The sequence below is a fragment of the Hermetia illucens genome, chromosome 5 (genome assembly GCF_905115235.1).
Source record: "Hermetia illucens chromosome 5, iHerIll2.2.curated.20191125, whole genome shotgun sequence".
In the NCBI taxonomy this organism is placed as follows: Eukaryota; Metazoa; Arthropoda; class Insecta; order Diptera; family Stratiomyidae; genus Hermetia; species Hermetia illucens.
This window is the reverse complement of record NC_051853.1, coordinates 110,404,647-110,422,984: the sequence shown is the minus strand read 5'-3', so window position 1 is coordinate 110,422,984 and position 18,338 is coordinate 110,404,647. Positions and strand designations below refer to the sequence as shown.

General features: G+C 42.2%; 1 protein-coding gene across 1 annotated transcript in view; it reads left to right on the top strand.

The window, feature by feature from the left end:
• The first annotated feature begins 3,955 nt into the window (after positions 1-3,955).
• LOC119658206 overlaps positions 3,956-18,338 on the top strand; it is an 82,942-nt gene continuing 68,559 nt past the window's right edge. The window contains exon 1 of the mRNA XM_038065473.1: positions 3,956-4,220. Coding sequence (XP_037921401.1) covers positions 4,024-4,220 — 197 coding nt within the window. The 5' untranslated portion in view covers positions 3,956-4,023. The remainder of the gene's footprint in view (positions 4,221-18,338) is intronic.

The following is an 18,338-nucleotide window of genomic DNA, read 5'->3' as shown; positions in this document are numbered from 1 at the left end:
AATCTGACCTCGACTTAAAGGATCTGGGTGGAAATGTTAGCAAAATTCGAAGGACCCAGAAAGGTGATATCATGTTTGAGCTGAAAAATCCAGCTTGGGCGCACCTAAATAAGAACTCGCTTGGGGAGAATGTCACAGTTCGGGCCCAAAAGCGAGAGATCTACATACAGTACAAGGATCTTGATGAAATGAAGTCAAGAGAAAAAAATATACACTCTGTTGAAAGAACAAAGTTAAGTTTTAGGAACTAAAAGAAGAATCCACTGTGAGCTTGAGAAAAGTCTATGGTAATACTCAAACGGCCAGAATGCGACTACCAGTGGAGACAGCGCAGAAATTATTGTCGGCCGGAAAGGTTTGAATTGGATGGGTTGTCTCCTGCCTGAGAGAAAAGGTTTCATTATAGAGTTGCTTCAAAAGCCTGATGTTTGGACACTTCGCGAAGGCATGCACCAGTGGCATTGATCGATCCGATGGATGCAGTAGGTGTGGGGAGAAATGACATATTGCTAAGGAGTATAATAGGGATTCCAAATGTTTATTGTGCCAAGGAAAGAAAGGAAGGGATAACCGGCATGTTGCCGGAAGCGGTAAATTCCCGGAATTCACGAAGGCGTTGACTGCAATGAAAAAATGAGGTTTATTCAAATAAATCTTAATCATTGCAGGGTCGCTCAGGATTTTATTGAGCAGACCACTTATGAATCTCAAATCATGCCATAATAAGTGAACTCTACAGAAACCGTCCGGTGGTATATGGTTCACAGACTTGGTTGGTGGAGCGGCGATATGGGTCGCTAAGCTATTATATATAATGCTTCATGAGTCAGTGATTTCATGTGGACTAAAATAATATCCGTATTCGGATAGCTCAGTGGTTAGAGCACTGGGTTGTCATACGGAAGGCCACGGTTCAAATTTCGCTGGTGACAGTGGGATTTGTATCGTGACTTAACGTCGGATACCAGTCGACTCAGCTGTGGAAGGGTACCTGAGTCAAATCAGGATAATAATCTCGGGCGAGCGCAATGCTGACCACATTGCCTCCTACAGTATACTGTAGTGTACCGTTACGGTCTTGAATGGAGTGCTCTAACACACTTCAAGGCCCTGATTGTTGCGCCAACGATTATTATATAAAATAAGCGGTGTATAAATGTATAACTGTTACGCCCCACCCAGTCTGAATTTGAAGACATGTTAGACAATCTTGTTTTGGATGCAAGGGCATGAAGTCCAAAGGTAATTTTCGATGACTTCAACGCTTGGGCCCTCGAGTGGGGAAGCAGGGAGAGTAGTACAAGAGGCCGAAGTCTATTAGATGCTTTTGATCAGTTGGATTAAGTTTTGGTCAATGAAAGTAATGCAAGCACCTTTCGCAAAGGAGGATCCTCCTCAGTCGTAGACCTGATCCTAGTCAGCCCTGCACTGGCACGTGGTATGTCCTGACACGTTAGCGAGGACTACACCGGCAGTGATCACCAGCTAATCATTTTTGAACTGAGGAGGGAGCCACAGGTTAGGAGAACAGGATACCTAAAGTCGAGAAGAGCATCAGGCTGGTCTGCAAACGCATTGGATGAGGGAAGCTTCTTGGAAGTGTGGTTACTACCAAGGTAGGCAGTCCAACGGAGAGAGCTCTCCATGTTGCACAATCCATCGCGAAGGCATGTGACGCGTCCATGCCTAGGAGGTGCTCATTCCTCTCTTAAAAACCCAACTACTGGTGGAAAAGTGAACTGGTCAGTTTTCGAACAGCCTGCCATCGAGCCACACGAACGTCTCGGAGGGCGGTAGGTAGTAATGATCCGGGACAAAAGAAGCATGTTTACAAGGTAGCTTGCAAAACCCTTAAGCTTGCCAACCACCGGAGCAAGAGGGAAGCGGATGCAAATTTGTGGGGAAGCCTATAGAATTATGATGAAACGGTTGAGAGGCTGTTTATCCCCACAGTTCACGTGCGGTACCGTGTTGAAAATCATCCAGGGGTTATTCCCTTACCAAGAGAGGGGCACTGACATCTTTCAGAGATTTCTGAATTTGTCGACAATTCCTGCGGTAACCACGGACGAACTGTTGGAGATCTGCAGCCCAATAGATGACACATAGCCCCGGGCCGGGATGGCATACCGAGCTCTTAAGCTCACCGTAAAATCAAGACTGGACATGTTCGCTGAATTGTCCGAAGCGTGCATGTCAAAGGGGATATTCCCTACAGTATGGAAGCGGCAGAAGCTGGTACTGCTGCCTAAGGCTGGGAAACTTCCAGGTGAACCATCCTCCTATATACCCATATGTCTTCTAGACGCTATCGGAAAATGTTGGAGCGGGTAAGTTAGAAGAGATTACTCCCGATCGTCAAAAGCCGAGGAGGATCGGAAGTTGGACTCTGTAAAGCCAGATCAACCATTGATGCGAACAAAGTGGTTACTGGCTTGGCCAAAACTGCAATTCATGGAAGGGGTTGTTCCAGCAAATATTGCGTGGTGGTGATCCTGGACGTGAGTAATGCATTTACTTCGGCCAATTGGAACCTTATTCGAAAGTTTCTGGCCACGATTGGTGCTCTCGCCTATCTCATAGCTATTGTAGACAGCTACCTGCGAGAACGGACATTCTGGCATGACACCGATGATGGACTCAAGGAATATGTTGTCTCCGCGGGTATCCAATAGGGCTCCGTACTGGAATTACTGTGGAACATCAAATATGGATGGTGAGTTATACTCTTGTGAAACAATCAGTGCCGTTAAGGCTTGGTTAGAGAGCGTTGGGCTGGCACTTATTGAGGAAAAACGGAAGCGATCTTCATTACAAGATGCCGGAAGCGAAATTACGCCGAAATTAGAATCGACAATGCAATCATCACTTCTAAGCCGAATATTAGGAGTGATGAAAAATTGGGAGTGATGAAAGATATGAAGTTAAGTTTTAAACAACCCGTCGAATATGACAAGAGATCCATGGCGAATATGGCCCTGCCAAGGATAATCCCGAACGTGAACGTATACTTGTAGGCTACTAATTGCCAGGGTGGTGAACCCGATCTTGCTTTATGCCACCGCAATTTGGGGAAAAGCATTTCGCATATTATGTAATGGTCATAAATTTAGTGCAGTCAGGACCATCTAATCTCCGGAATGATAATTGGCATCTTTGCAGATGAGATGACGAATATATACAATCTGAAGTCAGTTTCTTCTTTGTTGCAGGCGAGCAACGTCGAAAGGGAGAGATTTTTAAATAGATGGTACGAGCGTTGGGACCTCTCGGGAAAGGGCCGGCGGATACACAGGCTAATCCTTACCATCAAGGAGAGGATGAGGAGACAACATGGGGAGATTTATTGTAATCTCACCCAGCTTCTGACGGAACACGGGGGATATCGCTAGTATCTCTATAGGTACAAATTGTCCAAACTGCGAGGGAGTCCCCGAGCACCCAGAGCACATATTCTGCCATTGTCCGAGATTCAGAGACGAGAGGAGAAATCTGGAGGAAGTTGCCGTATGGCTCACCTTGCACTCATTTCTCTTCCCTTTAATTGAATATGAGCAAGGACGTGTGCAATACTCTCCCTGTACAAATGTTTATCGACGCCAGATGCATTGAGGAATTCTTCCTGGGTTTAAATTGGATTAAGTTGATGACCTTAGCATTCGGAATTATTTGTAGGAAAACCACTGGTTAAAGTAAATATGCATGCGTATGAAATTGGATCAATGTGCCACTGGAAGTCGTCAACTCACGTCAATTTCCTTTCCTCGAAAGCTCGATAGTTCTCCAACTTCATGTAAATTTGGTTGCCCAACGATGAGACTGCTCCACTTTGCGGAGATTGCGAATAAACACGCAGACTTGGATCAATCGCCTGACCAGGTTACAAAAGTAATCTTTAAGTCGGAATGGCTTGGTGGCTATCAAGTGTTCATAATTGTTGCAAGTAATGTAAATATAAAGATGGAGACGCGAATGATGTAAACTGGCCACAATACTTTTAAAGCAAATAAAAGTGTTTCATCGATGTGTGCTTTTAATTTTGAAATGTTGGCCGTTTTAGTTCATTGTTTGGGTCATTGGAGCCGAATAATTTTACGATTTTGTGCGTGTGCAGGTCTAAGTTCAACAAACTTTCGTAAACATCTACGTAAAACGGTCGTTTTTCGAAAGTGTTGCATTACGTTCAGATGGTACTGCATTGTGCCAGTTTCAACGATTTTGTAAGTAATTTCAGTGATCGACTGGGCATTCGTTGCCTTCATATTTCACAGCATTTCAGTCGCCTGAACCAAATTTTTATTGATGCTTGTTTATTGCGCTTGGTCATTGTAAAAGATGTCGCATTCGAAATCATTGCATCTTGGCTTGTAAAACTTTATTAAGCACAATTTCGATGACAATCCTCTTTTTCGATTTCATCATGTCGTGTTAGATTCCTCAATGCACTAGATCATGTCATAACCTACATTTTTTCTGGATCTCTGAGCGTTTAACGACGCGAACGACTGTGCCGCTGAAGTAGTTACTTCAATATAATGAAGCTAATATAATTGTTACCCGGACTAAGATCTGATCTGTATGCTTAGGCGAATTTAATAGTTGAAATAATTTGACAAAAACTATTACTTCATATTAATTTGGCATATTGAGGAGACATCCTTTTATGTATAAGTTTGGCTATTGCCCTTTTCTGCAATCATTTAAGAAAACATGTCATTTTTTCGTTCGCAGAATATCACTTTGAAGGCTTTGTGTAAAGCAGAACCTGATTAAAATCGTTTTGGATATTTTGGCAAGAAGTTGGATTCGATTTACATGTACGAGTGACATGATGTTAGGTTTAAGCCTTCCTCATATACAGCCAGCGTCCAAAGAAAGTAAACAGCTGTATGAAGTACTTTTAAACGGTCATATCCATGGTAATATTAATAGTAGGCAAACAAGTTTTGTAGTTCAGAATATTTTATTTTGTTCTGTTTCTAAAACATAAAACTTTAAATATATAATTCCTCATAATATAAATACAATTAACAAGTCTGGAAACCGGAAGTTCGGCGCCTCAGGTATGAAAGGTTTTGTTTGCTTCTTCTGTGAGTACATTTCTGTGTACAACTATCCCATTTGTACGTAGCCCGTTATGTATATGCATTTAGCATGTCTGACTACCCACGTTAGTGAAATATTGATATTTAGTTGCAGTAAATTTACATGGTAAAGTCAACTTTGAGCTACTGTAATTTTATTTTCCTTAAACTTGGAGATAATATGCTCCACATTATATTTTATATTACTACCAACTTTTATAACTCTGGGATAAACTTAAGGGGGGTTTTATTCAATTTCCCCAAAAATATAGTAATATACTATTATTAACTTAATTTGAACGGATATCGATATGGAGGGCATTTGAGGCCTCGGAACCTGCAGCTTCATGATTTTTTTCAGATTTTTCGGTTAGGTAGTTTGTGGGAATGGCCCCATTAAAGAAATGATCACTTTCAACCCTCGCGATCTCCATCTTTCTAACTAACAAAACTAAGATCAGTTTCGAAAAGCACTAATCGAGATCTTTCATTTGATACCCAACATGACTATATTCGGTGAAAAAAAAATTTACATCCCCCTTTTACATGTATGGGGACCCCCCTAAATCTCAACGTAGAAGGATATCACTCACTGCATGTCTGGCCGTTCACAATTCCCACCTTCTCACTAAATTTCGTGTCAATCGGTATAGCTGTTTCTGAGAAAAGTGCATGTGACAGACAGACAGACAGACAGACGTATATTATTACTCGAAGCTCTTTCTCGTCTGAATCTTGTAGTTGCAAACACTGGATGCGTGAACATTTTCCCCAAGAGAGAAATGGGGTCCGTGATAGGTGTCACTTTTTTTAGCAGTGTTTTAGCTAAGGATCTGCAGTGGTATGTCAGTGAAGAATATACACATAGCGGCCACCAGGCCCTCATTTTTGAAATCAGGCATGGTAAACGAATGAAATGGTCTCGGACGAGAGCTGAAAGGTGGGCAGCTAATTAGTTTGACGATGAGATTTTTGAAGAAGTTCTGCAGCAAAATACAGCGCTTGAAGGAAGCGCAGAAAATAAAGCTTTGCAGATGTGGCACATCCATGCCAAGGTATGTCGCATCCCAGAAACGAGTTCAGAGCTTTCGGTGGAATTCTGAAATCGGAGAATGCCGCAAGGCCTGCCTCAAGGCTAGAAGGCGCAGTCAGCGATACGAGCAATTACATGAAGAATACAAAAACGCTCGGAAGAAATTACATGTGGCCATAGTAAAAAGTAAAAGCGAACACTCTAAGCGACTGTGTAATGAAGCTGACACGAACCCCTGGGGTGGCGTCTATAAAACAACAATATCAAAAGTTAAAGGCAAACGCCCCCACCGATTTCTTGCCGTACTCTGCTTAATGAAATAATAACGGATCTTTTCCCACAGAATGCGGGTACCGCTAACCTTCCTATCGTCGAGAAAGACACCGCCAAAGTTCCCATGGTAAGTGGAAAGGAGGTCCTCGAAGCTGCGGATAAAATTGTTGGAAGTAGAGCAGCTGGCTTGGATAGCATCCCCAATAAAGCTCTCATGACAGCAGTCAAATGTTTGCCGAGGTGTTCACCACATGCCTTAAAGAAGGAACACTTCCTACCTAACGGTAAAAGCAGAAATTAATACTAGTCCCCAAGCCAAACAAACCTTTGGGTGGTCTTACAGGCCGATATGCCTTCTAAATAATACTGGCAAACTATGTGAATGAGTAATCTATAATCGAATTTGCGAAAAGGATGGCGGTCTCTCCGAATATCAGTTCGGTTTTCAAAAGAGGAGGTCTACAACGGATACACTTGACCTAGTAGCTAACACAGCTAAGACGAGGGCAAATGTTGTGCAGTGATTAGACTAGATGTGAAGAATGCCTTCAATCCCGTTAGAAGAAGCAAGATACTTGAGTCCTTAATAACCTTAGGCATGGCGAAGTACCTGGTGCGTATCGTTGCCGACTTCCTAATCGATAGGATTCTGTGCTGCGAATCAGATGAAGGAATGAAATCATACCAAACGGCATGGGGAGTTCCACAAGGGTCTGTCCTAGGGCCACTCTTGTGAATTATTATGTATAACGGAGTACTGACCCAAAAACTTCCTGCTGGTGTGGCCTCCATTGGTTTCGCGGACGATATTGGTGTGACGGTTGTTGCTTTCTCGAAGAAATCGAGCTTTACACAAATGAAGATGTGATGTTACCAGTCCAATGATAGTTCCCAAGGGTCGTATTTGTGCCCCCTCCGATCCTAGCCTCTTTATCTTGCCTTTTCTCTATTAGAGTTTATGAAAAGTCGGAGCAGCTAAAGTGCCAAATTCCAGGCCAACAGATTTTGGGAGCAGCAATTGCTTAAACTCCACAAGATTGAATCACGTCGTTTTCAGCTTTGATAATTCTGACGAACTATATATTTCTCAATTCATGTTTCCTAATTTATACAAAATTTACATATGCTTAGTAGGCCTGTACTTTTAGATACATATGAATGTACAGTGTATGGGAGAAAATAGTACGTAGTAAGCAATGATAATACCCACATTTGACAGTATTTTACAAAGCAGTCTATGAGATTAAATCCTGGTTAGAGAATGCTGGTCTACAGCTCATAGAGCATACGACGGAAGTAGTACTTCTTACCAAGCGGAGAAAGTGCACTTTCACGAAGACCAAAGTTGGAACGCAAACAATTCATTCCAAAAAAGCAAAAAGTTGACTGACGGTTTCGCCGAGGGCAAAGGCAACTCATCAGACGGTGCCTCACTTCTTCCCTGGGAGCAGCGTGACCGAAACGATAGATGGTAATTGCTCCACTTAAATATAATCGCAAACACGTAATGGGTACGAATTATATTTAAGTGAAATCCGTCATCAGTCTAGACCTAAACCAGCCCGAAGTAAATAATATCCTCAATAAAAAAATCCATTCCAACCTGCTTTCCTTATTAGTTAGATGTAATGATTGACCAGAGGTTAAATTTCAGATTGCATGTGGAGGGTGCAGCAACCGAGGCGTATAACATCGGAGCGCTGGTTGCGAGAATGCTACCAAATATAGGTGGCCCAAGGCCGAGCTGTCGATACCTTATTTCGAAGGTGGTCAGTTCGATCCTACTGTATGCAGTCCCAGTATGGGCAGATGCATTGAAAAATATTGCAAATAAGAGAAAGATTGGAGCTGCTTATCGCATTAGTGTACTCCGAACACGCTGCGCTTACAAAACAATATCCAATGAAGCCGCTTGCGTGATAGCAGGAATGGTCCCGATTGAGATTCTGGCGAAAGAAATACAACGGCTTTACGATCGAACGTATCTTACCGGAGAATCTCCTGCCCGACAGTTTGCACGATCTGAATGGGGGAGAAGTGGGACGAGTCAGAAAAAGGCCGCTGGACTCACAAAATCATATGGAATATCCGGAGCGACCCCGCGGCGAAGTAGGTTTGGACCTAACTCAATTCTTCAGCTGATACGGAGGCTATCGAGCATATCTGTATCGATTTGGGCGTGATGATTTGCCATATTGCCGAAAGTGCCCAAATATTGCAGAGGACCCAGAACACGTCTTTTTTCATTGCCCTCATTCCATCGGCAAACAAGTCGGAATACCGGAAGCTCGCGCTTCGGGTATAAAGGTTTTGTGTTCATCTTACCTAAGAAATTTCAACGCACATTTTTCTACCCGTATACAGCTACAAAGCTACGAGACATACGTACATATTACGCTCACCCTAAACAAACAAACTGCCTATTTTTGAATACTGTACACATATAGGCCCGTATATAAATTGACGGTACCCATAGTTCCGATTTACATCTTATATCTATCAGAATTAGGCACTACCCGCAAAGTTCATTAGCACGCATATACTACATACACACATGTCTCGTTGGAATAATTGATATTCATATACAAATGATTAAAAAACTAAAACAAAATAATTCTTTTCCACCCAATTCATACTAACTTACTTCGTTGTGGTATTGACGAATTGATATGTGATGATGACGTCATGCAGGTTGTAGAGTGCACGAAATTTACAAAAAATTGTAAAGTTTTACCCCCTATAACTTTGTTAATAATAGTTTGATTTTCTTCAAACTTGACCAAATTGTCTATTATGTTCTTCATAATACGCATGCCAAATTTTGTACTTCTCCGATTAACATAAGGGGGGTGCCGGGTACATTTCTAAAATGTGGAAATATACTATTATTAACTTTATTTGTACAAATATCGGAACCGGATATATTTTGAGGCCTAGATTTCGTAGAGATGCACCACTGTGATTTTTTTCAGATTTTTCGGTTGGATAGGTTCTGAGAACGAGACCTCACTCCCCTATGTTTCACCCAATATCAAATATTGAACCAGTTTTGAAAAGTACTGATTGATACCCCACATGGCTACATTCTGTGAAAAAAAATTTTGCACCCTCCTTTCACATGTATGGGGAGCCCCCCCTTAAACTTAACACAAAATGGCGTCAGTTGCTGCATGTAAAGGGAACGGTAGATCACATACTCCTACCAATTTTCGTGGTAATCGGTCCAGCCGTTTCCGAATAAATCGGCTGTGACAGACAGACAGACAGACAGACAGACAGACAGACGGACAGACAAGTAATAGCCGGCGACTTCAACGCATGGGCAGAAGAATGGGGTAGCAGAGAAACCAACGCAAGAGGACGAATATTGCTGGAGACATTCTCGCGCTTGAACGTGGTACTTGCCAACTCTGGGGGAGCCAACACATTCCGAAGGGGAGAATTGCAATCGGTGGTAGACCTCACCTTCGTCAGTGATACCTTAATCAGAGACTTGGAGTGGCGTGTCAGCGAGGAGTACACACACAGCGATCATCAGGCTATCATCTTTCAAACCTCGCAAAGGAATAATTTGAAGCCATTCACACGAATAACGATGAGCTGGGTAACTAAGAAATTCGACGCAGAAATGTTCAAGGAGGTACTTCTGGAAGATACATTGCTATCGGGAAGCGCACAAAACAAAGTTTCACAAGTCGTGGAAAAATTGCAGCGGGCATGCGATGCCGCTATGCCTCGACGTAGCACTTTCCGAAGACGAAATCCTAATTTTTGGTGGAATTCCGAAATTGAGGAATGCCGGAAAAAGTGTCTCAAAGCTAGGAGACGCTCCCAGCGCAGAAGAAACCGACCTGAGTTCGAGGAGCTACACGTGCAATATAAAGATGCGAGGAAAAAATTGCAAGTAGCTATCGCAAGGAGCAAATCCGAACATTTCAAGCGGATGTGTACTGAAGCTGATTCCGACCCCTGGGGTGGCGCATATAGGTCAGTGATGTCATCACTAAAAGGCGAGCGCTCCCCACCGATTACTTGCCCAGAGTTGTTGCAGAATATAGTGAACACTCTATTCCCAGTGGATCTGAATGGTGCAAGTTTGCCTGCAGTACAGTTAAATCCCGACGAAGTTCCGATAGTGGAAAATGAGGAGGTTCTAGACGCAGCAAAAAGATTGGTTGAAAAAAAGACTCCAGGACCGGATGGAATCCCTAACATTGCCCTGAAAGTAGCCGCCAGGACAGCACCAGGTATGTTTGCCCAAGTTTTCACGGCATGCCTTAGGGAAGGAGAATTCCCCGAGCAATGGAAGGTACAAAAGCTAATACTCATTCCGAAGGCAGGTAAACCATTGGGTGACCCCTCCTCATATAGGCCGATATGTCTGGTCAATACCATTGGCAAACTTTTTGAACGAGTAATATATAACAGACTGCTCGCTGTTGCGGAAAAGGAAGGAGGCCTTTCCGACAAACAATTCGGATTTCGTAAGGTAAAATCAACTGTCGACGCAATCAGCATGCTGACTGGCTTGGCTCAGGCTGCAATAGAAGAAGGAAAAAGCTGCGCAGTAATAACCCTCGACGTAAAAAATGCGTTCAATAGTGCAAAATGGAATAAAGTCATCGAGGCACTCGACAAGATATAAGCCCCGAAGTACATTGTACGCATTGTAGTCGAGTTTCTCCTTGGGAGAAGACTTTACTGCGACTCGGACGATGGGCTAAAAATATTCCCGACAACTTGCGGAGTACCACAGGGTTCTGTCCTGGGTCCCTTGCTGTGGCTAGTTATGTACGATGGAGTGTTGACGCTACGTCTACCGGACAACGTGACAACTATTGGCTTCGCCGATGATATCGGAATAACGGTGGTTGCAAAGCACCAAGACGAGATCGAGATCTATGCAAATGAAGCGATATGGGAGATCAATTCCTGGTTGAGAAATTCTGGCCTTTCACTTGCCGAGCATAAAACAGAAGTAGTTCTCATTAGCAAGAGAAGAAAGAACACAACTGTGAAAATCAAAGTTGGCGGAAAGACAATTTACTCCCAACCATCGCTCAAATACTTGGGAGTAATTATTGACAGAAGACTCAACTTCAAAAGACACATTGAGTACGCCGCAACTAAAGCGTCTTCCATCGCTACAACGATCTCGAGGATACTACCGAACATTGGTGGGCCAAGACAAAGTCGACGTCTTCTGCTCTCCAGGGTAGTCAGCTCCGTGCTACTCTACGCAGCTCCAGTTTGGGCAACTGCTCTGAATAACAAAGTGAACTGCCGAAAATTGGGAATGGCGTATCGGTTAAGTGCACTCCGGGTATGCAGTGCATATCGGACAACATCAGGAGAAGCGGCATATGTACTAGCAGGGATGCTCCCCATAGACATCTTGGCGAAGGAAAGTCGGCGACTCTACGACAAAACGTATGCAGCTGGAGAGTCTAGCGCATTTCGACGGCAGCTGGCACGGTGGGAATCTATCGAACGGTGGCAACAGCGATGGGACGAGTCCCAAAATGCTCGTTGGACATACCGCATCATTCCGGATATTCGGAGATGGTTTGAACGAAACCATGGGGAATTAAGCCACGAGCTAACACAATTCTTGAGTGGACATGGAGGTTATCGTGCTTATTTACATCGATTTGGTCACGACGAATCACCATGCTGCCCAAGATGTGGTAACGTGGCTGAGAATGCGGAGCATGTCATATTTGATTGCCCCAGGTTCACCGCGCACCGAACAAGAATGGAAGCGGTCGCAGACAGGCGTTTAACACCCGAAAACATTGTGGAGTTTATGCTGGAGTCAACGGATGCCTGGAACCAGGTTGTAAGGGAACTACAAGCTATTCACCAACAGCTTAGGCAGGAAGAACTACGACGAAAACAAGGAAGGCAGAAAACCATAATGAGCCGCAGCTAAAAGCTGATCCAGCCCCGCGATGCAATACTTGATAGGAGTTCCGTGGGGAGAGTGGAATGAGAAGGAGGTGGTTTTAGTGAGTAGAAGTCTCACATAACTGCGTGGCAGGAGCCAGCAGTAGGTTTTGAACCTTTCCACCTTCCAACGCCGAAAAAAAAAAAAAAAAAAAAAAAAGACGGACAGACAGACAGACAGACAGACGGACAGACAGACATCGAATCGATTCTAATAAGGTTTTGTTTCACACAAAACCTTAAAAAAGGAGACAGACAGGCAAACAGACGGACAGACAGAGAGACATTGAACCGATTTTAATAAAGTTTTGTTTGCAAAAAAGAATACAAAAATATAAACTCTATATTCTCGCATCAAAAGAAAGTATACACTTCAATATGTCATAGAAAAACACGTAGTAGTAACGTTTTATATAAACGATTGATGCTTAATTTAATATTTCTTGACATCGGATTCACAAGATTTCCTGTTATTATTGGAGGAATTGGATGCCACTCTTCCATCAACACTATTTTAAGGGCTGCTTTGCTCGATATGGTCGGTTTTCTTATTTGTCGATCAAGATGCTCCCACAAATGCTCAATTGTGGAGGGTGCTCCAAAAGCTTTGGCGTTCTATAAAGTAGCCATTCCCTTACATCTTTAACCGTGTGCTTGGGATCATTATCATGCTGGAAGCAAAAAGCAGCCATATTGAATCTAAGCACAACTTCCCAAAACTCTCATGAACAGAAAATTCCCAATGCCACTTGCCGCCATACATCCCCATACCATAACGCAGCCACCACCGTGCTTGACAGTTTCGGGAAAACTTTTCCTTTGGATTTTCATATATTTTATGATTTTTTTTGCAAAATATTTCAAATTTACTTTCATCACTGAAAGCAACGTTTTTCCAGATTGGGAAATCCATATTTTCGTACTTTTTAACGAAGTCGAGGCGTCGCGCTTGATTCTTTCGGGATATTAACGGCTCCTTTCTCGGTGTTCTGCCATGTAACTCATTCTCATGTAAGCATCGGCGCATAGTACTAGTACTTACACTTGCACCTTTACTATCGCTTGTCAGATGTACTATTTTCACTGCACTTTCTAAAGGGCTTTTTCGGACTCGACGCACTATATTTCGTTTATCGGGGCATGAAAGACTTTCTGGTCGTCCAGAACGACGACGATCTTCCAATTGTCTAAATTTTTAATAATTAACCAACATTTTTAAGGTTTTGTTTGTAAAACAAAACCTTATTAAAATCGGTTTACTGTCTGTCTGTCTGTCCGTCTGTCTGTCTGTCTGCCTGTCTGTCTGTCTGTCTGTCTGTCTGTCTGTCCGTCACACGCATTTTTCTCGGAGACGGTTGTAGTGATTGGCACCAAATTTGGTAGAAAGGTGGAAACTGTGAACGCTCACGCATATAGTGAGTTACATCCTTTTACGACGAATTTAAGGGGGGGTCCCCATACATGCAAAGGGAGGGTGTAAATTTTTTTTTCATCAAATATAGTCATGTGGGGTATCAAATTAAAGGTCTCGATTAGTACTTTTCGAAACCAGTCTTAGTTTTGACATTTGTTGAAAAGGTGGGGGGTGCGGGGGGTTGAAAGTGGTCATTTTTTCAACGAACACATTCTCAGAAACTACCCAACCGAAAAATCTGAAAAAAATCAGGGGGCTGTCACTATATGGTGCCTAGGCTCCGAAATACCCTCCATACCGATACCTGTTCAAATAAAGTTAATAATAGTACATTACTATAATTTTTAGTAATTGACAGGAAAACCCCCCTTAAGTTCACCCTGGAATCACAAAATTTTGCAACAGTATAGGCTACAGCATAGGACATCATCCTGCCAAATTTGGTGAAAATCGCACTATTACTAACAAAGTAATACTAGGTCAAAGCTGTCGCTTCTCTGCAAATTCGAGGCTATGAATATCAATATCACTTGAAAGTGGCTATTTTCACATAATATATGCATATTTTACGTGCTACACGCTAATGGGACAAATGCACACCCAAATCTCCTTATAAAAGAAGTACACAAAACCTTTCATACCTGAAGCGTCTAGCTTCCGGTTTCCTCACTTGTTTTACTGTACAATGGTTTCTATTTACAATAACGCCAATTTCACGCAAATATTTACCTTCATTGGATAATTTTATAGTTTGCTCGCGAATCTTAATAGAAGTTTGTCTGCCCATGATTATAAATGTTACAAGTTCTTTAAATCTTACGCATTCTTGACAACCGTATTCGCGAAATCGTTGAAATAACCGTGAATCGAGCCGGATTTGTCAAAAGCTGGGGAACTACTGACACACTACACGCTGCGCGGTTACTCATGGAGAAACACCGTGAGAAGCTTCGCTCTCTTTACATTGCATTTCTAGATATAGAGAAAGCGTTTGACCGTGTGCCACATGAACTCATCTGGTATGCTTTACAACAATACTTAATACCAGAAGAACTCGTGCGCTTGGTTCAATTGCTCTACCACGATCCGAAAAGTAAATTTCGAAGTATGGCGGGTGTATCAAAACTGCTTCGTGTCTCTGTTGGTGTTGGTGTTCATCAAGGAAGCGCCCTCTCACCACCGCCCTCTCCACTCCGGGATATCCAACGTCCAGCGCCTTACACACTGCTTTATGCAGATGATGTTTTCCTAGCATCTGATAGCAAAAATGATCTCGAGCAACTTGTTCAAAAATGGAATGATCACCTCGTGCAACATGGTCTCAGATTGAATCTAAACAAAACTGAATTTTTGACAACCGATCCCCATGATACAAGCACAATCACTGTCAGCGGCAGTGATCTGCCCAGAACTGAGCGGTTTAAATACCTCGGGTCAACGCTATCAGCCAATGGAGAACTGCGTTATGAAATTGCTTCACGCATTAACGCAACCTGGATGAAGGGGCTTTCCACAACTGGTGTTCTTTGTGATCGACGTATCAACGAAAGTCTCAAATCTAAAATTTACCGCAATATTGTCTGTCCTGTCGCTCTCTATGGTTCTGAGTGTTGGCCAACTATAAAAGACAATGAACGGCGTCTTGCGGTAATGGAGACGAAGATGCTACGTTGGACTAGTGGCGTGACATGTTTTGATCACATCCGAAATGAGGATATCCGCGATCGTTATGAGGTTGCACCGATCGTGGAAAAGTTGCGAGAGAGGCGTCTTCGATGGTATGGTCACGCAATTCGTACCAACGAGAATTCACTTGCCAAGATTGGTCTGAACATCGAAGTTGATAGTAAACGACCAAAAGTCAGGCGTAAACAACGGTGGCTTTATACGCTGAATGAGGATTTAAAAGCCTCGAGATTGCACTCAGATCAGGCATTCGATAGAGCCAAATGGCGGGACAAAGGCTGAAGAAAAAGAACAAGTTCTTTAAATCTTAAATAATTTTTGGTGTTAACACTTACCAAACGATTAAATACCAAGAACGTTATTACCAAATATAAACAGCAACTAACAAAACGACCCCCGGCACGGTAATTTCCAGGTATTTTCCCCTTGTACATAAAGGGTATACTTTCATTTGATGCGTGAATTTAGTGGTTTTTGCATATTTTTGTCGATTATTTTCATATTACCAGGAATTGTATGCATTCATTTTTATGTTTCGGAAAGTGAACAAAATAAAACATTCAAAAATACAAAAATTTTCTATTTACTTGTAATCTTAACATGTATATGACTATTTAAAACTGCTTGATAGAACTGTTTACTTTCTTTGGACGCTGACTGCATATGAAATGCATAATTGCTGACTGTATATGAAATCCATATGTGGGGCATAGTGCACGAACTATGCGTACGCGTCATCATTGTGAGTTCTTAGCAATGTGGTGTGGCTCTGTCCACGATTTTCCGAGAAGCTAACAAAATTTCTTGACCGTTCTGTCATGTAGCTCTAGGACGAGCCACATCGTCTTGGGATAGTGGGTCCTATTAGCATGGTATAACCCGTAATGCAGTTGTCACTTCCACCTTTTGATTAACTCATTTACGGACATCTGGCCCGTTGTTCAGTTACTGTTTCCTCAGGCCAGAGTAGCCCGATGACATGATATAGATATGAGTTGATGAAATTTGGAAGCGTTCTGATAGCATTGTATGTGCTATTCCTATAGAGTATGCGGACCATTTCGTTTCGTCTTGCTCCTGCAACGAGCTGTGGAAAAGATCAAAATCCTTTAACATGTCCATTGCTTTTCTTTGAAATTCCTAAATTGCAACCCCACTTCTCATCACAAGACCGGAGGAGACAGAAGAAGACTGTTTTGTAGAGGGAGAAGAAAGTGATTTGCAAGATGGAAGGAGGACTAATTGCGGAGTAATTTTTAAAGACAGTTCTAAGATGCTTTAAGACTGCGTTCTTTGAACTTAAGTAGGAGCGTTATTTTCTGTGGGAGTTGTGGAATTTAAATAAGGATTAAGTGTAATATCGATGTAATAAACATTTCTGCAGTACTAGCACAGTACAATAAAGTTGTTAAGGTTACGAGAAGAATAGTTTGTTTTGGGAGTCATCACTGGGTAACTTTGGCTTTTGTGTTTTTCTGTTCACGAAGTAACCACAAGAAAGGAGAAACAGAGTGAATTTTACGGTAGTTGCTTTCGGGCGGAACATAGAGTAGGCGGATTTGTGATATAAATAACATTTGCGAATTATTCTTGCATATACTCCTATTATTTAGCGCATTAGGCGGCAGAACTTTCACTAACCTCCACTAACAATAAATTGTTGTCTATTAAATTTACCACGTTTTGATGTTCCTTGCTTTAATTTTTTAGGACTAGCCATTGAACCAATACGACTCTCGCCGCGAAAGTGTAAAATTTTCGGGTAGTTCTGCATGGTTTGGATTAGATTGTGTAAAAGTCCCAGGACTTCAAGGGAAGCCGTGAGCAATTTGAGCTGACAATATTATATTATAGGAACTAGAACCAGTTTCTCAAGACGTCAAATTTCTTTGATTTCCGAAGCCAATGGTTCTTAGTTTACCTTCCTCTCCACATATTTTCGTTCAATGTTCTTATTATTTTTTTTTGTTTGTGATATGAGAAATCTTAATATCAACGCTAAAATGTCTACAATTCGTAAAAGACTTCTAAGGTGCAAATGAGCATCATTCAGTAGCCATGAAATGGGGTTCAGTGTCATAGAGAACCAAAGGACCCCTAATGAATTCCGGTAGAAAATGTGTAGTGACCGCGGCTGCGTGACGGGAGCGGAATCTCATTCTGCTCTTTCTTAATTAATTTGCTGAAACAATGCATTTAATAGTGTGCAATTGCCTTAATGTTCGCCGCAGATTGCACATTATTGAATGCATTCGAGCGAATTGATCTTGACAAGAGGCGAATGATTTGCCGCATCCGCAGGCGCATGCGCATGTTGCTGCAACATTGCCTAGCGAGTGAGAAAGGCTATGTAGCGGGAATAAAAGCGGGGCACGAACAAAGAACGGAGAGAGTGGTTTTTTGTGCTTGGTTGAGGACAGGAGAAAAGAAGGAGCGGTTGTTTTTGGAATCGAGGAAGAGGAACAGAATTCAATTTTTATAGAAGGAGAAATAAAGAAAGAGGAGAGAAAGTCTTAGAGAAGAGAAGAGGATCATTAATCCGAAGGTGTGAAGATTTTCGCGAGCAAAAGAAAAGAATTCAATCAAGAAAACTAACACCATATCGTGCTAAACCCTAACGCAAGTGCATTTTAAACGAAGATTTCGTGAATAAGTTCAAATCGTTGACAAATCGTTCAATCGTTAACAAATGATAAATGCACAGTGATTTAAAGCAAAAAGTAGAAAAACAATTGAAAAGACAGATAATCGAAATATCAAATGAATGAAGTTAATATTTAGCGGCAGAAGTAAAGTGTCGGAATTCCCGCGCTGTGTATAAACCAAAACAAACACATAAAACGTGAAGTACGAAATTATAGATAGAAAGTGAATTAACGTTAGTTTTTTTCTAAGGGCTATA